Here is a 23,448-nt window from a genome sequence, read left to right as displayed (position 1 = left end):
AATAATAATTCCCTACCTCGTGGGGTGTTGGGTGGCTTAATTAATCTTTATAAAGCAGTCTGAGATCATCCAATATAAAATATAATTGCGGCATTATTAATACATCATTTGCCATATTTAAGGGTCTGCTTCCATTTATGTAATCACGTTGCAATTTTCAGAGGGTTGTAATTTTAACTATACAAACGAACTGTGGCTACTCTTAGGAAAAAATCCAGCATTTTTCTCAGGTGAGACACCCTGGTGGATGAAACTCTCTGTTCCATTTCTTTGATTAGAAACCGGCATCTCTTTGGCTAGATAGTAGTATTGGTCCTGTGAGGGGATCGTAGTTACTAGGTGGGGTCTAGGAGCTATGAAATGAACATTGGGTTAAAATTAGCTGCTTTCTGAACTGACATTACAAACCTCAAACTAGGGGGGATTTGAAAATAGTCTACAGCTTCATAAAAACTCGGTATTTGGCCAGTTTTAAAACCTATGGTTACTTTAAAAATAGAATTGATGGTTTTCTGGAGATATACTCCCTCACAGAATTTTTTAAAATGAAATGTAACAAGCAGTTACCCTGTACTGTAGACCAGAAAAATTGGCTATTTGGGACAAAAACATAAAGAGAAATTTTCATTTAAAAAAAGCATTCTTATGGCAGGTGTGGATTCAGAGCACCAAATGCAGTCATGCCTATGTAGTGTAGCTGACAATCTAGTCAGAAGCCCATGCACTGTGATAGGGTAGGGGAGGAGGGGGAAGGCATTTTGTTTAAAAGAGGAAGGAATTTGGTGTAGCAATGCCCAGGTGAGATTTGACGAGCTACTCATCCATCAGAAAGAACGTCTTAGGCGGGCTGAGCAAGGCTTTGTGTGTCATGATTGGCATCGCTCCATAAAAACCTCTGTAGTCTCCAAAGAAGTTCTTCAAGTTCAAGCCTGCCCAGGGAAAAGATCGTTGAAGAGCATGGATAATTTGGCTTGACTCAATTGCAGAGTTTGTATGACAGGACTTTATTCCAAATATCTGTGGAACATCAGATCAATGACCCGGGAACTTAACTGCCTTGAAATATTCTTAATGCAGTGGACATTAGTGGCTTGGAATGAGGCCAGAGGGTCTATCCCATCAATGCACCTGCAGTGATTAAATGGACTGCAGCATTGGTAAACTAGCCATCAGTCCATTAAGCCACAGATCCACAAATGGACATCCCTCTAGAAGAGGAGCAGGCCCTGGATTGACTTGATGGACTATAATGGCCCCCTCAGAGCTGTTAACTAAAGCCACGTCAGAGGCTCTGAAAGAGGCCGTTAGACTTGGAGATGTGTTGAAACGCTCCACTCCTCTTACTTAAGTGAATTTAGGCTCCAGCGGGGTGTCTGACAGCACTCGACAACAAAGTTCCTCATTCACAGAATGGGCAGCAACAGTCAGGGGCGGCTCTATGTATTTTGCTGCCCCAAGCACGGCCGTCAGGTGGCTTTCGGCAGCATGCCTGTGGGAGGTCCGCTGGTAACGCGGATTCGGCGGCATGCCTGCAGGAGGTCCGCCAGTCCCACGCCTTCGGCGTACCCGCCGCCGAATTGCCACCGAAACTGCGGGACCGGCGGACCTCCTGCAGGCATGCCACCGAAGGCAGCCTGACTACCACCCTCACGGCGACCGACAGGCCCCCCCACGCGGCTTGCCGCCCCAGGCATGTGCTTGGTGCACTGGTGCCTGGAGCCGCCCCGGCAACAGTGCAGCCTCCCTCCGCTGCCCAGCCGACGTTGCTGAATCACGCCGCGAGGCAGCACACCAAGAGGGAGAATGCAGTCCAGACTCTGAGCCCGTTATGTCCTGGACTCACCTACGCAGACACGCAGTTGTGGGGGGTGATGTTTCGCGTGTGGCTGTGCCTGTCCCCTAAGCCACGGGCCAAGGGGCTACCACTCCAGTGTTAAGAAATCTCATCAGCCCATCAGTGAACTATTGTATGTTTCTACAGATTCCACTTCACTCCCTCTGCCCCCAAACATCTGCGCTCACCCCTCCCCCACGCACACGCCTGTGCTGTCCCTGGTATGCTGAGGAGGGGGTAGACTATGCCGTGAGCGGTTGGGAGAAGGGGGTGATCAGGGATGTGGGGCCATTGGGAGAAGTATGATTGAGGCTGGGGGCCTCCCTTAGTGCACTGGGCCCATAAAATGCTTTTGCCTTGCACTTGTTCCAGTCTATTCACATTTACAGAGTTTTCTTCACCGCCATGAAGGCTAGAAACATCTTCTTTGGTTTGTGTTAAATGAAAGCTGAGATCTTGAGGCCTCCATCTGAGATCAAATGTATTGGAGGACATACAATGCAGTGTAGACAGAAAGGGGCATGATAAACACTATCAATAGATCAAAACATTATCTCATGAAGAAATTTAAAAGGTAGCCTCTGCCTCAGATGATGCTAGCATCAAAAGGGGTTTCATTTTTAAATCAGAAAAATTAAGAGTTGTTGGTTGCTGCTAGAAGAACCCAAAAATCTACGAGACTCACTAAAGACTTTTCTTAAGGTTCCCATGTGATAACCGTTATTTATAATCTAATTAACAAGTTTACTTCTCACAAAGTTCCTTCTCTTCACAAAGGGTAAGTGCTATAAATCTAGGGAGGATATACTAAATTATTCATCCATAAGAAAAGAGATGTAATCCCTGATTTAACTACAAAACTCGATGCAAGCCTAATTACAGAGCCATTCCTCACTGCAAAATTCTGTGTGCTAACGTGATTCGGAGATTGTTCCCTTTCATGGAATCAGAGCCAGAGTGTTAATAAGAAAATCTTACGCTTTTTGTGAGGAGACAGCAAGCATGAAATGAATAACATGAAAGATGCAGTATCTGACATGACTTCATGCAAATAGCCTATGAATCTTTATACAACCAGACATTAGAACAGTGCACTGTATCATGGGAACAGGGAGACTGGCTTTGTTGTCATTCACAGCCAAAAATCAATGCTAAGTAGCCTTTTCTGCATGATCCTGTTACAATTCATAAATTCTTAATCCCGGTCTTTTGTAAAAAGTTCCTGTTTACAAGGTTACTCTGTAAGTTAAAATGTTTGTTTCCCCTTAGATCGCTATTGGAACGCAGCTCTGGGTAGATTTACATGATGAATTTGATAGATCTGTATTTTGACAGCGCATCTGTCATCTTCGCTTTGTATGTCAAGAGATCAGGTGTGCATTTGGTATTATCAGGTAGGCCATTCATGTTTTGAGAGATACACTAAGTTCTGTTTTGCTTTATTTAAACTTACTAAAAAAAAATCTTGCAAGGCAACACTGCAAGAATTTGCATCTCCTTTGCAATGATTTGCATTTGACTAGAATAACCACAATATTACCATTTTCCAAATATATACCAATATATATACACATAGATACAAAAACCTTATAGAAAAGTAATTTTTTTCCCACTGAATTTTATAAGGTAAATACACAGAATTTTCTCAAGTCCTATTTGAAGTTCTTAACGTGACCTGAATTCCATATTTGCACCTCTCCGCCACGTGTGCTATAACAGTTCCATCCTTTGGACAGTACATTTTTTTTCAAATATTACAAATGGGCAACAGGCCTTGCAAACAAAGTATCAGTTCATTGTTAACCTGTTGCTAGTAGACACTTGTGCTCTGCAGCCTACAGGACCTGATCCAAAACCTATTGAAAGCAATGGGAAGACTACCAGTGACCTAGCGGGCTTTGGATGGGGCCCTAAATAGAACAGAAGTGCCGTATTCCTGTAAACCTGCCCATGAAGCTTTTGTACAATGTTCCTAATGGACCTGCTAATGCATTCCACTGTCTGAGATGTCTTCATAAAGATACAGTAGGACAAATCATTCTGCCTTCACGTCAACCTGTGTGAACTCATAGACTCTGAAGGGTTTGTGCAAGTCTAACTGAGGGTGGAGGGTAGCCCTGTGAATGTTAAGGTTATTTCACAAAGTTCGTACTTTACTTTGCTGGGACTTAGAGTAATGCATTTTACATTGATTTTACCCGTGCAGTAGATTACTTTGAGGGACACAATTTAAAGAGTAAGCAAACAGCAGTCTGTTTTGCTTGCAAATCAGTGGCTCTAGTGAATTTTAGAGAAGAGAAATGTTCATTGTAAAATGTAGCAATTAAAAAAAAAAAAAACCACTGGTTTCCTAAACTGGAAATTCATTGGAGGTATGGATTGGGATGCATAGATATGCAGCCGGAGAGAGGATATATTATGTATATGGGAATTATGTTCCTAATTTTCACATCTTACAGTTGGAATGACTTTCCACTTGTTGCAAAGCTCTTCAGCACTCTCGGTGATGTTCATATGGGTCGTTTAGTTGCCCCTGGAAAATGAACGATGATTATTGCTCTAGTTATGCAGCTTTGCAGATCACCAGAGTCTCAGGTACCCAGTTACTCTATGTGATCACTATAGCTGGATAGACTATCAAAAGAACATCCCACTGGATAATTACTATGGGCTACATCATGAGCTCAGGCAGAGGACACCAAGGACAAAGTTAGGCAGAAAGATCTGTGCTCCTGAGGCCATGTAGTTTCTTGAGGCTGAATCATTCCACCAACACCTCCTTACTCCTCCTCCGCCCCTACCTCCCACCCATCTGCCATGCTCCTATCAGTTCCTTATCCATGCTTGGCCAAACCCTTCAGAGAACATTTCTATAAGGAAATTCCCGGCTGGTTCAGCATGGAGACTCACTTTTCAGCTTGGAAAAGAGGAGACTAAGGGGGGATATGATAGAAGTATATAAAATCATGAGTGGTGTGGAGAAAGTAGATAAGGAAAAGTTATTTAATTATTCCCATAATACAAGAACTAGGGGCCACCAGATGAAGTTAGTGGGCAGCAGGTTTAAAACAAATAAAAGGAAGTTCTTCTTCACACAGCGTAGTCAACTTGTGGAACTCCTTGCCTGAGGAGGTTGTGACGGCTAGGACTATAAGGGTACGTCTACACTTACCGGAGGGTCCGGCGGCAGGTAATCGATGTTCTGGGATCGATCCCGGAAGTGCTCGCTGTCGACGCCGGTACTCCAGCTCGGCGAGAGGAGTACGCGGCATCGACGGGGGAGCCTGCCTGCCGCGTCTGGACCCGTGGTAAGTTCGGACTAAGGTACTTCGAATTCAGCTACGTTATTAACGTAGCTGAATTTGCGTACCTTAGTCCGAAGTGGGGGCTTAGTGGGGACCAGGCCTAACAGCGTTTAAAAGAGAACTGGATAAATTCATGGAGGTTAAGTCCATTAATGGCTATTAGCCAGGATGGGTAAGGAATGGTGTCCCTAGCCTCTGTTTGTCAGAGGGTGGAGATAGATGGCAGGAGAGAGATCATTTGATCATTGCCTGTTAGGTTCACTCCCTCTGGGGCACCTGGCATTGGCCACTGTCGGTAGACAGGATACTGGGCTAGATGGACCTTTGGTCTGACCCAGTACAGCCGTTCTTATGTTCCTCCCTCTACCAGCAACTGCAGAGAACACACATGGTGTCTTCTGTGCAGCCAATAAGAGAAGGGGGTGGGGGACCAGTGAGTAGGGTTACTGATCCTTCCCCCACTTCATAGATCAAAGCACAAAGGGGATAATCGGTCCTTCTCATTGTCAATTGGTCACATTCTGCCTTCTAGTAACTTGTGCCACCTCGGTCATGTCAACAGAGTCACGACTGCAAGCGTGAGCATGGTTTGGCCAAAGTCTATAATGAAACAAACCTCCCATGAGATGGGGAGCCACGTGCCTTGTTGTACCACTGTTAAAATGGCCCCAACACCTTCCTTCCAGCATTTCTGAGATGGGGAGTAGAAAGTTCTAGGATATTCCCCTTGATGAGAGTTAAACGCTTTCTCCTTTTCACCCTGAGCCGAATGAAGAAGTCGCAGTGCTGGTGCCGGAGCCTTAGAGGCCCCTGCGTTATAACCACTCACCAGGTAGTGTATTAGTTAAATGTGTTTTATCATAAAAACATACACCCATAGGACTGTGCAGGTATATGGCCGAGCAAGCTTCAGCCATGCAGGGAGAGCATGCCCAATCCTCCCTCCTCCACCCACTGAGCAGATGGGCTGGAAGCGGGTGGTAACGGATGGAAAGGCCAGAGCCTTGTCACCCCCCCCCCCCACACACACACACACACACACACATCCACTCCCACTATGCCACTGAGTCAATGTGAAGTGGGAAGTAACCTGCACCCAATAAAAAGATGTAATACCTGACTTCTCTGCAGGAACACAATTCCTTCCTGGCATTCTCTAGCACTGACACTTGCCTAGGGCTGGGCCTAGAAGCTCAATGTTGCCTATAGTGATTTCTCTGGCAAGATTTCATTGAATATCATTTTGTGTCACGCGCTGTAATCACGTGATTACATTACTGAACTTTCAAGTACACAGAATTTCCATTAGCATTAACGGGAGTTACACACACACACACACACACACGCATTGAGGTAGAACAGCCCCTGAAGTGTTCTAACAGTAATTAATTTCTTCTTGTGGGTGACTTTGTCTTCATAGCAATAATAGAGCCACAGGGCTTTATAAAATGCAAAACGTCTCTTGCACGTTAATGAGGCTGTTATTCTAAACCATTACCTATGTGAATTTCCATCCAGATGAGTAAAAGTGGGAGCTGACACCTACATTGACGGAACTGGACGAAGGGGACTAGCTTGTAAAAGACCATTTAAAAATGTTGGGTGGGACTTTCAAAAGTGCACGAGTGGCCGAGTGTGTCTCTTCACTGCAAATAAAAGGGGGGGTTGGGTTAGCTAATTTGGGTTCATTAGCAGGCCTTCAACTCAGTCAGGCAGGTTCCCCTACAGGTTTTAACTCACGCTGCTCATCCAAGTTTAAAAGCCAAGTTGCTGTGCTTCCCTGCTATTTTAACCTCAGGTAGGTAACACGGGTTAGTTAACATGATTTAAGAACACCCTTTTTTTTTTGCAGTGTAGACATACCCTGAGGAGCCCAAGTTCCACTGAAAATCAGTGGAACATGTGCTCCTCAGTCACTTAGGGTAGGTCTACACTGCAATAAACGGGCCGTGGCATTGCCCCGGCAGGCCAGAGTCAGCTGACTCAGACTCATAGGGATCGGACGGTGAGTGTAGACATTGCAGTGTAGACATTTAGGCTTAGGCTGGAGCCCGGGCTCTGAGACCCTCCTCCCTAGCCATGCAAGCCCGAGCCCCACAAGCCCAATCAACTGGCCTGGGGTCAGAGACTCGGTGCCGTGGGGTTTTTTTAGTCACAGCATAGACATGCCCTTAGACACTTTGGGCATCCTACCTTTTATTCTTACTTATATTATGGCAATGCCCCAAAGCCCCAATATTGTAATGGGGTCCTGATCCCTCAGCTAAAATGTTAATACAGATCAAGTGGAACTCAATATATACTGCAAGCATCAGGAATGGATTGTAGATCTCAGCCACCTTGCTTCCATGCAATGAGAAGTACTGTAGTCAAATCTCCAACGTTAGGCAGAGTAGGTCTGGGTCTCTACTTGGACAAGAGACCTCTTGGGCTACGTCTACACGGCAAGAAAAGATCAGCAGCACAGCCACCACTGGCCCTGGTTAGCTGACTCAGCCCGGACTTTGAGACTCCACAAGAGGGGGATGATCTCAGAGCCCAGGCTCCAGCCCCAGCCCCAAGCCCAAACATCTACACTGCAATTTTACAGCCCTGCAGCCCGAGCTCCATGAGCCTCAGTCAGCTGACTCGAGCTCTGCGACTCAATGCCACTTTTTCTATTGCAGTGTAGACCCACCTTAAGCCCAGGCTCTGACTCAAGTTTGAGCCCAAGCTCCCCTTCTGTCCACCCATAAATCAGTTTGACTCAGGTCAGACCCAGACCCTAGGACCCTGCTATGGGGGGTGGATCAGAATACCACTGTGACTCAGGTCCAACCCCTGTCATTGTGCAGTGTGGACACAGGGCAAGCTGCAGACTCAAGTCAGAAAGTCTGCACAGTGCAGCATGGACATGCATGGCTGTGAGACCGAGGTCCAGCAATTGTAAACCGAGGTTTACAATGCAGTGTGGATGCTCAAGCATGAGCTTGGAATGACCAAGTCCACAAGCCCAGATCCTACAGACCTGGGATTACAATGCAGTGTAGACATACTCGAAGTCAAGGGCTACAAGAATTAGATAAGCACTCTTTTCTCTGAGTCTACCCAGAATCAATGCCACTGCCTGGTGCTTGAGGATGCTGCTGCAGGTACTGTCTTTCAGATGAGCTGTTTGGTTTGTGGACATTAATTATACCATTATGGATTTTGCAGGAATACATATGCTAATACCAATGTCTCTCTTAATTCCAATTTAAGCAACTGCATTGTGCCTACCCACAAGCTCCATATAGTTTCTGCTGGCTAGAATATTCCTCACTTCAAGTCCTAAATGGTTCCATAGGGTTGATGTGCACTATCAAACAGTTTAAAAGTTTTGTGAAGAAGTTACTGTATTTCATTAGTGACTGAAGTGATTCCTATTATTATAGTGAGAGTCACCAGATGGTACTATTACATATAGTCTTACAGATTTACACATATTTTTCTTAATGTGTGAGCAAGGTTTTAGTCTTTGAAGAAATGCTGTATTATTGTATGTTTTTTATATGCTGTGGTCCTTTTGAGAGAGGCAGCAGCAGATACCAGAGAGTTTTCTCTCTCCATTATTCTCTATATTTGGAGACAATTCTCAGGAGAGAGTAGCTTCCTAGGAGCCAAGCACTGGGGTCCGGGCTGAGATTTCTGGAAGAGAAGATTGCCTGCATGATGTCTGTGACCATCTCTGTTCCAGGATTGGTGAATATAGGTAAATAAAGCAAGTTACATTTAGAACATACCCAGACTCTGCACTATAGATTTCTCCTCCACTAGGAAACCGAGTTGTAAGGCCCTAGAATTCTACCACTCAGCAGAGGGGTGATGCTGATGTCGGAAACGGGACACTAGTGTTAGAAGAAGGGGCAGCACCATACCTAAAACTAGATAGATTACAGTATGTGCAATGAATCCAGAAAGGGTGTATATCAACCTGAGATCCTTTGAGAAGAAAGCTGCTTTATAAATATAAAATCACTATCATAGGAGGATGTTCTAGGAAGGCAAGCTGTACATTGCATAACCTGTGTTACTGAACTTACGTCATTGTTTCCTTCCTCTTTAGTGACTCTGAAAATGTATCTTCAGTACGTCTGAGTCTAGATACGTAAGGTACTGTCTTGCCTTTATTCCATCCATGGAGAAGGCAAATGGCCTTGTGGTTACTGGGACACGGAAGGCCTGAGTTCCATTCTCAGCTCTGCTACAGACTGATGGTGTGAGATCTTGGGCAAGTCACTTTGGGCTAGATCCATAACAGATGTTAGGCATCAGCATTGCAGTGCCTGACTCTTTGGCTATGTCTGCACTGCACACCACTGGCAGCGGCATGTAGTGTACGTGTAGCTACACGCCACAGTGAAAAGCAGGCTGTGTCCACACAGCCATGTGCAGCTACACCTGTCAGTGAAAGGCCCTGGCAAGGGGGAGACAGCAGGGAAAGGCTCCTGGAGCCAGAAAGTAGCAGAACGCTACACTGCTAAAAACAGTGGTGTAGACGGGGGAAGGCGTTGCTTGGGCTTGTAGAGTGCCATGTGAGGTATATACCCACAGACTTCAGGCATGTCTTTACTCACCTACGCAGTGCCTCAGCATCTACACAGCTATTTATACCCATGCTGTGTGGGCGTGCAGTGCACATACTCGACACGCCGCCATCAGGAGTGCACAGTGTAGACATACTTTAGCTGCCTTGCTGCCCAATGAATCCACAGCTGCCCAGGTTCCCTGTACAATGCATGGGGAAAGCGAGGCGCCTAAGAGAGGGATTCACAGAAGCCAGCAAGCTGAGACCCATCCTTGACTAGCCAGTAGCCCGAGAGCTAGTGCAAACTCCTGGGAGGGGGGAAACCTGCGTTTAAGTCTCTGCTCCAAATCAGGCATAGTGGAGATTCTGCCTAAGTTCCATTGTGGAATGGGGATAACAACCGCTTCTTTCTACCAGCCTTTGTCTGCCTTGTCTATTTAGATTCTAAACTCTCTCGAATAGGGACAGTGTTTTATTCTATGTTCAGTGCCGACCACAATAGATAAATAATAATTAAGCCTAGGCTACCAGGACATAAAGTAACAACAATCTTCACTTAAAACTATATCATTGGGCATGTGTGCATCCAAATAGTTTGAATCCTTCAGGTGATTCTTTACATTTTGTCTTAAATTACAATGAAAAAAAAAATCAAAATGTTGAGTCCATTAGAGGGGCAAAGGCTGTTAGGTGGAATAACTATGCAGCTTTCAAAACATGTAGCAGAAAAATTCTCATTTACTTATTAACAAATACAATAGCCACCATGGTCCCAGCGGTGATCAAAGTACATAATTAAAAGTGAGAAATCAAAATCAAAATATAGGGCCTGCTCTTCCTCCCACGGGAATCAAAAGGGAGTTTTGCCATTGATTTCAATGGGAGTAAGACTGGATCAATATTTATACTCACTGCAATGAAAGAAACTAAACAGCTTCACATTGTTGATGATATTTTTCCCATAAGCTAGAAAGCTTGTGCACAGCGAACTAAATTAGTGCAACAGTCTCAATTTTTTGGCATTTCTGGATATATAAAAAACCAGTTATATGTTATTACTGTAATATTTACATAAAGCATAACAATGTATTCAATAGCTGGGTTAGCAGTTAATCTGCAGGATATCTGTCTGCATCATTGCATTTAATTCTATTCCAATGCATCTTAAGCCATAAAATGATGTAACCATGAAATGACTGGCTGCAACTGCACTTCCTTTTACAGTTCTATTTATGAAGTCTGATGACAAAAAAAAAAAGTGTAACAGTCAGGCAAGTAAGAAAAACAGAATGAGATACATCTAAAATAATATGAAACAATTATGTGTCACAAAGTGTATCAGCTTGAAAATTTAGTCTGTCAAGGAACTGGACACTTAATTATTATAATCATTATAAACTAGAACTAATTGAAAGTGAAGATCCTTTTTTTATCTAGGACTTATGAATTTTAAGTAAGTTACCTATTAGAATACAGCCAACGCTATGAAAATCTAAACAAATTACCCTTCTTCCAGTAAGCTTTCCTTATGCAGTTCTAGTTTCGTCTCTTGTTTTGAAGCATCTGAATAAATATTTCTAGCTAATGGCTAAATTCTCTTCCATATCTGGAATCAAAGAGGCAAGGAATATTTATACTTTGTTATTCCCTTAGAGAACGGATTTATTTAGGACAATAAAATCTATATCTACTTTCAGATTTAGTCTCTTCCCCACATTCCCTCACTGCCACTTATGAATGTAAAATTTAAAATACCTGGAACTATCTAAGGAAATAAATATAATTGCACAGCTTGTAAAAAAGTATGGCATACACTAAATGCTACTGATTTACGAGAGTCATTTTTTCACCTTCATACAGTATCAATATTTACTAAATCACAGCTGAAAATGCATTGAGACATGGTTTATTACCATTATCCCTTAGGTTCATTTAGCTTTTAGACCAGCTTTACATTGGTCCATTGTACTGCATGATAGATGGTACCTTCTAATGAATTTATGCCAGTTCTTTCTAATGTAACCATTTTTCCCCAAGCTACTTGAAAGATCTAAAATCGTTTAAATGATTTCACAGCCTTCAGTGCCGTAAATAAAGTCTTATAGTTGATGTGCTTCTCTGTTTCTATGAATTGCTTGCAGGTATAGGATCCTGGAGCATCTAAGGTGTATTTTCAGTAGAGTCATAATTCTTTTTTTTTTTTTAATTAAAAGTGTATAGTTCTGCATGGGAAAATCCTGCATCAAGAAGTGCCACCATAGTCAAAGTATAGTCCTTCTTGCTCACTAATTTTGTAAGTTTGAAGTGTAAAGTCTACAGTATTCTCAGAAAAAAACAGGACTATGTAAAACAGACAAGCAACACAGCTGCAAATCCCATTGTTCCAGCAATGACACATAGGTTTATCCTTTGCTACCGTGTTACCTACAAAAGGAGAGAGAGAGAGAGAGAGTTACACACACACAAACTATCAGAGCAATAGTGATAAAACTGTTTTGTTCCTGCAAAGGAATTGTTTAGATGAACGCATGTTAAATGATTAAATTACATTCAGCATATCTATGTATTGCATATCACCAGAAGTCATATAAACTAGTATAAAGTACAATGCTATTGGGTAATAGAAGGAAAGATTTACAAAAGCACAGATTTACAGTTAGATTCCTAATTCCCTTTTCCTGAGAATAAGATGCCTGCTTGCCATATGTGTCTTTGAAAACCTCCCCCAACTGCATTATCTTGAATAGCACCTTTCTTTACAATGATATCCCAGAATGCTTTACAGAGCCAGACAACATGCGGCACAGTTAAAAACTGAAAGCACAGCTAGAGCCAACCTAGTGGTTTAGGCAAGGAGAAAAGTTGTATTTTCAGATAAATGTGGAAAACAGATGGAGAGTCAATGACGCAGAGAGATGCAGGAAGATGGCTCCGGAACGCATGAGCTGCAGAGCTGAAGGCACTTGCACCACCAAAGTGATCATGTGTAAGGGCTCAGAGAGGCAGCTGGTGCTATGTGAGTAAAGCGTAAGGCCAGTGGAGCAAGTCTACGTGCAGTTTCATAAATGAGGAGGGTCATTTTGAACTGGATTCTGGACATGGGCAATGGAAACTGGTCAAGTTTAAGGATTCAATATCTTCATAAATAATTTGGATAATGGCATAGAGAGATACACTTATAATGTTTGCAGATGATATCAGCTGGACGAGGTTGCAAGCGCTTTGGAGGACGGGATTAGATTTTAAAATGATCTTGACAAACTGAAGAAATGGTCAGAAATAAACAGGATGAAATTCAATCGAAGCAAATGCCAAGTTTGACACTTAGGAAGGAATAATCAATTGTGCAAATACAAAATGGGAAATGACTGCCTAGCAAGGAGTACTGCAGAAAAGGATCTGGGGGTTATAGCAGATCACAAACTAAATATGAGTCAACAATGTAATACTGCTGCAAAAAAAGCAAACATCGTTCTGGGATGTATTAGCAGGAATGTTGTGAGCAAGACACGAGAAGTAATTCTTCCGCTCTCCTCAGCACTAATAAGGCCTCAACTGGAGTATTGTGTCCAGTTCTGGGCAGCACTCTTTGAGAAAGATGTGGACAAATTGGAAAAAGTCCAGAGGAGGCATCAAAAATTATTAAAAAACGAGGAAAGATTGAAAAAAAATGAGTTTAGTCTGGAGAAGAAAAGACTGAGGGGGGACATGAGAACAGTCTTCAAGTACATAAGAGGAGGGTGATAAATCGTTCTCCTTAACCACAGAGGATAGGACAAGAAGTAATGAGCTTAAATTGCAGCAAGGGCGATTTAGGTTGGACATTAGGAAAAGCTTCCTAATTGTAAGGATAGTTAAGCACTGGAACAAATTGCCTAGGGAGGTTGTGGAATCTCCATCATTGAAGGTTTTTAAGAACATGTTAGACAAACACCTGTCAGGGATGGTCTAGACAATACTTAGTCCTGCCTCAGTGCAGGGGACTGAACTAGATGACCTGTCAAGATCCCTTCCAGTCCTACATTTCTATGATTCTCTGAGTCAATGTGGGCATGCTCCTATATCTGTGTCAGAAGATGGGCAGCAGCTTTCTCCAGGGCTGGAGAGTGGCAACTTGAGAAGGCCCTGGAGAAAGGAGTTGAAATAGTCCAGACTAGAAGATGGAGGCATTGAGGAGGTCAGAGGAGTTGGAGCTGAGGCAGTGGCAAACGCAGACAGTGTTTTCAGAGAGGGAGATGGGCAGATTTGCAGACACAGGAGTTGAAGGAATCCTCAGACTCAGGCATGACACTGAGATGATGGACAGTGGGGGCAAATGGGATGCCTGAGTTCAGAGGAGATGAAGCCCTGCTTGAGAATGCTACTTCTGCCAAGGCAAGTGCTTCTGTCCTTACATGCAGTGCTTGTAGTTTAACACGTGTCTATTAAAGCACTCACTGTTAAGTTTCCCAGCAATTTTTCAATTGATAGCTGGTCAGCAATTAAGCACATCAAAAATCTAGTTTCTAACCACAACTAAAATGCTCTGTGGGTCTGCTTTCCTTGTTAAATATAAACACGTGCAGAAAGTATTCCATTCATTTTTATTTGGCTTCACAAGACAATTACTCCAAGAAGAAAGCATTTACTTGTTTCACTGTCCCTGATTAGTCATTGTAACTACGTCTATAAATACACAGTAAATATATGAGTGTCTCAGATTGCATGTCTGGCTAGTGTTTTGATGAAATTGAAAGTCAACGTAAAAAGTGATCAAAGGAACTTTCTTTCTGCAATGCATAATTAGCCTGTGGAACTCCCTGCCACCAATTATCATTGAGGCCAAGATTTTATAGGCTTCAAAAAGGAATCAAACATGTAAATAGATAAAATCATCCCAGTTTTTTTTAAATTTGGAATGGATTTAAACCTTCACGACTTGAGACATAAGCCAACCACTAAATTGTGAGCATTAAGAAGAAACTTCCCCTTTGGGCAGGTCATTCTAGAGCTGTCTATCTAGAGGTTTCTTGTACTTTTCCCTGGGAAGCATTCAACCAGCTACTGTGACTGGATCACCCAGACCACTGGTCTAATCAGATATGGCTATTTCTATGTTCTTCTATTTTATATCAACTAGCGTCCAGTTTCAGTACCACTCGCCTAACGGGGAAATCAAGATTTTTGTCCATGGAGGTGCTGTTCTTGTCAATTCTACTTAACTCATTTTTAAAAAAATCCTGATCTCTGATTACAACATACATAATTCTTCTCCCACAGGACTGTAATAATTATAAAATTAACCTGTTTATTTTACTGTAAAATCTTCTACTGTACACAGTTATTTAGAAACTGCAGTGCCAGACTTCATAATTTTTTGTAACAGCTCTACACAATAGCTGGAAGCAGTTAAGCAGCTTTATGGCTCCTATCAGAAATCGGTGCAGATTCTCCACACCTTTGAAAGTCAGGTCACTTGTTTTGGTTTCTCACCACAGAGTTAGGAAACAAACTTTAGTCAGTCACTTGTGAAAATCTTGGCCTGGCATTGTCATTTTGCAAATCAAGGTCATTATCGTGCTATCAATACAAGTGAGCTGTCCTTCCTCACACAAACAGGCTGATGAAAGGCTGAAGTGTTGGGCCCAAAATGAATTTAGTGGACTTGCCTGACTGAATATTTGCCTGTGGCAATGACCCTCTATGCTGACAGGCACAATAAGGCATGCTTGGCAATCTGTCCTTGGGACAGGCCAAGCCCTTCTGGAAGGGGAAAATCCTGCTCCTGCCGTAGGGCACTGGTGAAGTCCTGCTGAAAAGGGATGAGAGGGCAGGATTTTGGGGAAACGGTGCAGGAGATGCTAACCCCCATGCGGTGCAAAACTCTCTGGGAAGACTGGAGTTTGAGGCAGAGCTAGCCACATGATAACCCACTATGAGGATCCTAACCCTTCTCCCGTTGAGAATGAGAGAGGTGCTAGGGATGTGCAGGCCCTAACTCTGCTCTCCACCAGATCACTGTAGCACCCAACTAATTTAATCGAGCTAGGTACTGGAGAGAGGAGTATTCACTCCTCAGCTTAGATCCAGCACTGTCTTCACCGGGAGCAATCACACACATCACTGTTTAAAAAAAAAAAAAAAAAAACAACGTTTAAGATGGTGAGATTGATGCTAACACCAGCAGAGCAGGGTCAATGGAAACGAGCGCTTGTTGTCCCTAGACTGTCACCTTTAAATCTAGAGAGACAAGGTGGGTGAGGTAATATCTTTTATTGAACCCACTTCTGTTGGTGAGAGACACACGGTTCGAGGTGACACAGATCAGAGCTCTGTGTAAGCTCGGAAGCTTGTCTCTCTCACCTGGTTCAATACAAGATATCACCCCACCTACTTGTCTCTCTAATATCCTGGGACCAACATGGCTACAACAACACTGCAGATCTTTTAAATATACACGCTCTCTATACTTGCCTTTGTGGTTTTGACTTTATTTCCACTGCTGCAAGACCAACCTGAATAGTCCGGTAGCACTTTACAGTCCTCTCCATCCAGACAAGGGTTCATGTGACACCACCACTTCTGGATGACAATGGAGGCTAGAAACAGAAACAGAATACAGTATTTTCTATTAAGTTGATGGTTTCAGCTGCAGCAAAATTATGTGTGAGACATTTATTTGTTTAAAAATTATACTGTCCTGTTCATTTTATATTTAATCTAGCATTTATCCATTAGGCGGAAAATATATTCACCATGATTAACCAGTCTGCAAAGACCTGATTCTAAAACCATTACTCACACGAGTACCACAGTCCCATTGAATTCACCGAGTTGAATTATTTATGCTATTCAGTGAACGTTTAAGTTGCTCTGGCTTCTTGCCTATGTATGTTAATACTTACAAGCTTGTCTACACAGTGCAGTAATGCACACCAGTGGGGTGAATTCTAATGTGCACCAAAACTAGTATTATGTTAGCAGGCACTACGGACATTTTTGTACACATCATCAGGGTCTACACAGGCCAGTAAGTGCGCAGCATTGGTGTGCATTAGAAGTCACACCCCACTGCTAAGCATTACTGCAATGTGTAGCCAAGCACTACTTGTCCATGACTGCTGCATCTGTGTCTCCGGATAGGCAGGATATTGGTTCTAGGATGCTGGTATGGAGATGGATGCTTAGATATCATGGTGATAGACTACCTTAGCTAGATAAACAGGTGTCAGACTGGCAGTAGGGATCATAGCTAGACTTCAGTCCTTGTACCCTGCAGCTGACATGGTCAGGAGGAGGTTGGAGCATGAAGTGGTACCATCTCTTTCTCATTGTGATGGACTGGAAAGCAATGTAGGGACGGGCCTGGCTCAAAGAACTATTATCCCAAACAGGACGTGCAGGGACCGGGAAGAATTCTGGCAATTACTTCCTTATGACCACACCAATCTGGTCTGAACTGTTAATGAAATGGATTTCCAAGGGAGCCCTGAACCCAGCCACAGCTGATAGGTCCAAAAACCTAGTGACAAGGTAGAGGGTAAATGTCACAAGCAGATGATGCTCACATCAATGTAATACAATCAATAAATAAGAACAGCAGCAGCTAATGAGAACATCACACCAGCTTGCTATGAAAAGTTACACTCAAATGGAGTTGATCTGTTGAGTGCAGGATAGTAAATGTTTAACCTGGATGTCTGTGCTAGGCTGGAAGTGGTTCTGTCAGCAGGTAAGAAAATATAATGGCTCAGACCTTTGAGCTACATGAGTTCTATCAGACACTCACATAGAGAGCAAAGACCCAGGAGTGGGTAATCTATTGTAATACCATTGGGGGGAAAAAAACATATGAATAGTTAACTAAGAATCTACTTTCAATTGCATCCTGTCACTCTTACAGTAGACTACACTATTATACTTTATGTAGATTTAATAATTTTCTACTCTTAACACCATTTGTCTCCGACTATGCTTTTTAGTTTTACAAAAGTAGCCGTAACTTCTTACTAATGCAGACAACAACAGATATATTTTGCCACAAAATGTTACAAACTTTTGCAATTCATTCCTGATTTAACATTAGTACTGTGGGTGCGATTAATCAAATCACAGAAAACAATTTGGAAGATATGGGTCTGCAATTTTACATAATCTAAAGTGGAGTGCAAAATAAAATATGGCTACAAATGTTGATTTAGTTCCTTTGCACTTTTTTACTATGTGCTCAAAATACTGAACTTCATACTTAACAAGGTGCCTTGTTCTAAAGTGATGTACAAAAATAACACAGCTTACTTTATGTAAAGAGAAACAATTTTTCATTAGTTCAAAGGTATTTTCCTACTACTGCAGCCTTCAAATTAGATTAACCAACAGCAAGCTGACATTGGAAGATTCAGTTGCTGAAATGCTGATTCAATTACTTATTTTCCAGGGTATCTTCTCAGTCTAGGTGGTATTTAGAGGCATCTGTGGACTGAAAAATACCTTTTTGGAATAACAGTTTGACTTCAGATACTCTCCATTCAACCTACCGGAGTTATAAATGAATACATGGTTCTTGTCACCAAGCATTTGCTTCTACTCCAGCTGATTGATTATTGATTGACTAATTTGAATGAAACTTAATTGTGCGTCATGGCACTTTAGAGATCATTTCCATTCTGAGCTTACCACCTGATCAGTTTGTTTTATATCTTTGCTATTTGCCAAAATTCTGATTTGTTTTGCATGCTACGTGTATTTAGGTAAGCATGTATTTCTAATTACAAAGTTCTTTCATTAACTGAGCACAGATTCTCTCTATTAACATCCCAGTCTCCATGTATACATGGAATTATTTCTTTTCTTTCATTGTTCCATCCAGCTTCCTTTTTGTACTGAGAGCAACCATTATAATTAATTGGTCATGATATGTTTGGAGACTAACCCACACAGGGCATCACTAAATGTGAGGCAATTTTCATTTGTGTTCTCAACCTACATCCTCCTCTCAACCCATTTCCAACACCTGATTGAATATCCCTTTCAAAGAAATACTTCAAGAATGAATCTCCAGTGCCAGTTGAATAACCCTGCAATATAGGACCTGATTCACTCCGGCACTATTAGAGTTTTATGTCCGAGTACCTCCGCTGATTTCAAATGATGTAAAATCGGAATAAATAGGACAGTGAATGAGGCCCATTATTTCCAGAAGCACCCTATTCCATCAAAAGCCAGCACAGCCACTAACTGAAAGCACCAAAGAGTAAATCAGGCATTGGACCTGCAAGCTCTTAAATGGCCTGAATATTTCAACTTCAGCTCTTTTCTAGTTGTGATTCTTTTTCACTGATATTCCAATTTCTTTTCTTTCATTGGCTGGTTTCTGCTCTGTGTTGATACCGTTCTTCAGAATAAGTGAAACCCTTTCTTGATATACTTAATATATTTTGTTCTATTTGATGTAGAAAACCACCAATTCTTTGCTATAGTATAGCACCAGTTCTTATGTCAATTTATGCCAGGATTCTCTTGTGTCCATAATGTCTATTTTGTAGTGCCGTATTTCTTAGCTCTCTGGGCACTTTTGATCATTTGAAAAATGCTTCCTGTATTCCTATACTAGGAAAGTTCTCGGGCTGGATTTTAGACTAAACTCTTCTTCATAGAAATAGTTACTAAACTTTTGCTGTCCCTATCACTGTTTGAATCATGGAGTGATTTAAAATATCTCCTCCCCTTATCAAATTGAAGAGTTCTTGGAGAGGTTTCAGTAACTATTTTTTCAAATAGAATCATAGAAATGTAGGGCTGGGAGGGACCTTGAGAGGTCATCTAGTCCAGCCCCCTGTGCGGAGGCAAGACCTAATATACTTAGACCAGGGGTTGGCAACCTTTCAGAAGTGGTGTGCCAAGTCTTCATTTATTCACTCTAATTTAAGGTTTCGCGTGCCAGTAATACATTTTAACGTTTTTAGAAGGTCTCTTTCTATAAGTCTATAATATATAACTAAACTATTGTTGTATGTAAAGTAAATAAGGTTTTTAAAATGTTTAAGAAGCTTCATTTAAAATCAAATTAAAATGCAGACCCCCCAGACCAGTGGCCAGGACCCGAGCAGTGTGAGTGCCACTGAAAATCAGCTCGCGTGCCGCCTTCGGCACGCGTGCCATAGGTTGCCTACCCCTGACTTAGACCATCCCCGACGCGGGTTTGTCTCACCTGTTCTTAAAAACTTCCAATGATGGGGATTCCACAACCACCCTTGGAATCCTATTCCATAGCTTAACTATTCTTACAGATAGAAAATTTTTCCTAATATCTAACCTAAATGTCCCTTGCTGCAGATTCTGCTACCTACCTTATGCCTTGTCCTACCATTAGCGGACATAGAGAACAATTGATCACCGCCTCTCTGAGTATACCAATCTCATATTCTACCAACATCTTGAGGGAATAGAAGACTACTTTGGCATGACATCTACCAACCGACTGTGGACTGCCCTACCTGGAATAAATCTTCTGCTGACACAGCTCCGCAGGGAAGCAATAGTAGATTCCATTACTAGTAAATAGTATATTGCCCTGGGTGGGGGATAGTTCGGCTTGTGAAGATTTACTTAGAGATACGTTTAACACACTTAGGAAAGGTAGCTTTACCACAGACAAGAATTATTAATGCTTTATCCTCTTGGTAGTGGCTGTCAGCCTACCTTTAGGTACTTACTCAAGGATGTTTATTTCTACAGAGGAAACGGGAGAAAACTAAATGTCATAATGATCACTTTGAATTTAAGTGTTTACCGCTTGTTCATAGCACAAGGAGTTGACCTTTACTAAACCAAATTTTCTATGGCTCTGATCACATCTTACAGCTGCAATGCTAGGCAGTTATGCAGGCTGTCTTATTTTTTTTTACTCACTGATTATTAAAAATTCTTCCTTTCATATTCTGCGCTCTGTTCTGAGCTTGGCAGCTTAATTTATCTACAGTAGTGTTTCTCAAAGCATGTGGTTGGCCTGTCTTCGGAGGCTCAAAGAACCCCAGGGAAATGAGGCTTGGGAGGAGGGGGGATTGAGGGGAGAGAAAGAAATAGTCTTGCTTTTTTTTGTTCAAGACTTGCAAAAAACAAAAACAAAAATCTAGTCAATAGCGTTCAGTACTAAAACATCTACCTCTGTATATACAATATGCGCACACACATAGATGGTTCCTTGTTTGCTGCACTCAAAGTGGAATGACCTTAGTGAGAAAAAATGTAATGAGTGGGCTATCATGAACATGGAATAAAAATATACAGACCCAATGCCTTATTTTAAGGAAAATACCTTTTGCCCCTGCACCCTATTTTAAGAGTACTTCTGCCAGGGAATACTGGTGGACTTTTCTGTGCTTGGCGGGAAAATGCAATGGAAAATCCTGCTCTATTGCTTTTCACCTTTCCACTTTTCATTTTAGAGAGCTATTTTGACTTCTGCTACAACCAACATTTTAAGTTCCCTGGGTGAAAGACTGTAGAAGTGCAAAGCACTTTACAAATACTAATTAAGCCTCACAACACAGAAAATATTACTAGATTCATTTTACAAATGAGATTGGGTAAAATGAATGAGGATTCAATTTAAGGCTCGATTTCTTACATTCAAGGCACTTAAGGCTTTCAGTCCAATGCATTTAATTAATGTTGCATTCCTTTCTGTAGCACACGGTTAGCTGCCAACAATCTTCTGACCAACTTTCGCCTCTCCAGGCATATTCCAGATGAAGGTGTTTTCCAATTAGTCCAACATTGGTAGAATTCCTCACCTCGCCAGATTTGTTTGGCTAATTTTAATTTCTACATAACAGTTAGGGGCAGATCCCCAGCAGGTGCAAGTTGGCATAGTTTCATGATGGCACTCTGTATCCCCTGATTCCCAGGGTGGGGGTATGGATGGATTGACCATGTATGGACCTCTGCATGCCCTGGGCTCTGTAAAAAGGGGTTCTGTGCTTGCCAAAACCAGGCCAATGCCCATGGGTAGCTAGAGCTGAGCTGAGTAGAGAACCAAAGCATCCATGACTATGTATGTCCAGAGGCCCTAATGCACTACAGAGGGTATGCGGAGCAGCAGTAGACACTATTCCGGCCTATGGGTTTGGGTAGTTGCTGGGGACAGGCTGCATTGTGGCATTCTCACTCCCAGTGTGTGTCCCACACACAACCTCATTTCTATATTTATGCAGATAGGGTGACTGCCACCCTCATTGACCAGTGAAGTACCAAGTTTCCATGCCTAACTCTGCAGTGATATTATTTGCTAGAGTGCCCATGCAGTCTCCAGGTCTACACAAAATGCGCATGGGCACTCACCTGACCGCATAACCCCATATTTACAGGCACGCATGCCCATTATAAATTAGCACAAACCTGAGGCCTCACTGAAAATTTGGCCCTACATGTCACCATGTTTGTTTGAAAGTATTTTGAAGTCTGACCCATTAGTTCACTACATTGTACTCTATTTTAACACACAGTATTGCTGTAGTAAGACTGCTGTTTTAATTCGACCTTCTGGAATATTCTTTAACATCGGTCCAAGCTATTTTAAAATCCAAATTACCCAGCTGAGCTATGATTCTACTCTAAATGCCATAATGATTATTTTTTAAAATACCTATTTCATGGCCTACTTACACCAAAAGCCATAACACACAGTACTTAGCAACAAAGGTCACGTAGGGCCCAATCCATATCTCATTGAAGTCAATGAAAAGGCTCCCATTTACTTCAATGGGAGCTGGGTCAAGAAACAAGTTAATGAAATATGAGAAAGACCAAACAAACAAACAAAATTCCACCCAGGAAAATTTCCCAATTTGCTGAAAAGTCAAGAATCATAGAATATCAGGGTTGGAGGGGACCTCAGGAGATCATCTAGTCCAACCCCCTGCTCCATGCAGGACCAATCCCCAGACAAATTTTTACCCCAGATCCCTAAATGTCCCCCTCAAGGATTGAACTCACAACCCTGGGTTTAGCAGGCCAATGCTCAAACCACTGAGCTATCCCCCCACTAAGCTAGCCTTCCCCCTTAAAGTCTCATTGCTGCTAGCAGCTGTGCAACTGACAAGAATGTTAATTTCAGCCAGCAGCTGCCCTGGGTCTGTGGCTCTGAGGCCAAAGACCCCAGGGCTTCCAGACTCCCAGGTCAGCTCAGAAATTGGTAGCAACTGGCCGAGTAGTCTGGAAGCCCTGCAGTCCCCATCCTAGGGCAGTCCACATGGCAAGACTGGCCTGCAACCACAGACCCTGGAAACACACTTCATGACCTCCAGGGTCCTGGTTCCACAGCTGGAAACCCCACAAGCCCTGGCATGGCAGGACTGTCCCAGAGCCATGTGTAGGCCTTACTTGGTAGGAGTGGGCCCCAGTAGCCAAGGGCAGGGAAAGAGAGAAGCTATGTAAAAACAGGGGCAAGAAATAATTGTGTCAGAAGCAATGGCTACAAATACGTAGAAGGAAGATAAGCACACAAGGTGGAAACTAACAAAATACAAGGAGGGAACTAACAAAACAGGCTGTGTACGTGTGGCATGTGAACAAGGAATAATAGGTACAGGAATTGATCCTGAAAATAACCTGGCCAATCATAAAGTTCACTATATGATGTAGAATGGAAGACACGTGTCAGTATGGGGTTTCATTTGTATATAAAGTAACCAATATTTGTACTCTTTGGATTTGTGGTATGCCCTGTACCCACCCCTCCCCGTGAGTCTGATCAGCTCTGTGTAGTTTGATTGTATGCCAAC

At 42.5% G+C, this 23,448-nt stretch overlaps 1 protein-coding gene across 1 annotated transcript in view; it reads right to left on the bottom strand.

Annotated features, from left to right (window-relative positions):
- Positions 1-11,927: 11,927 nt before the first annotated feature.
- TAFA4 (TAFA chemokine like family member 4) overlaps positions 11,928-23,448 on the bottom strand; it is a 70,145-nt gene continuing 58,624 nt past the window's right edge. The window contains exons 4-5 of the mRNA XM_065408269.1: positions 16,180-16,263; positions 11,928-12,109 (exon numbers count right to left, since the gene is read on the bottom strand). Coding sequence (XP_065264341.1) covers positions 11,928-12,109; positions 16,180-16,263 — 266 coding nt within the window. The remainder of the gene's footprint in view (positions 12,110-16,179; positions 16,264-23,448) is intronic.

Source organism: Emys orbicularis, chromosome 7 (genome assembly GCF_028017835.1).
Source record: "Emys orbicularis isolate rEmyOrb1 chromosome 7, rEmyOrb1.hap1, whole genome shotgun sequence".
NCBI classification, from domain to species: Eukaryota; Metazoa; Chordata; order Testudines; family Emydidae; genus Emys; species Emys orbicularis.
Note: the sequence above shows the minus strand (reverse complement) of the source record. Positions and strands in the feature narration are given on the sequence as shown.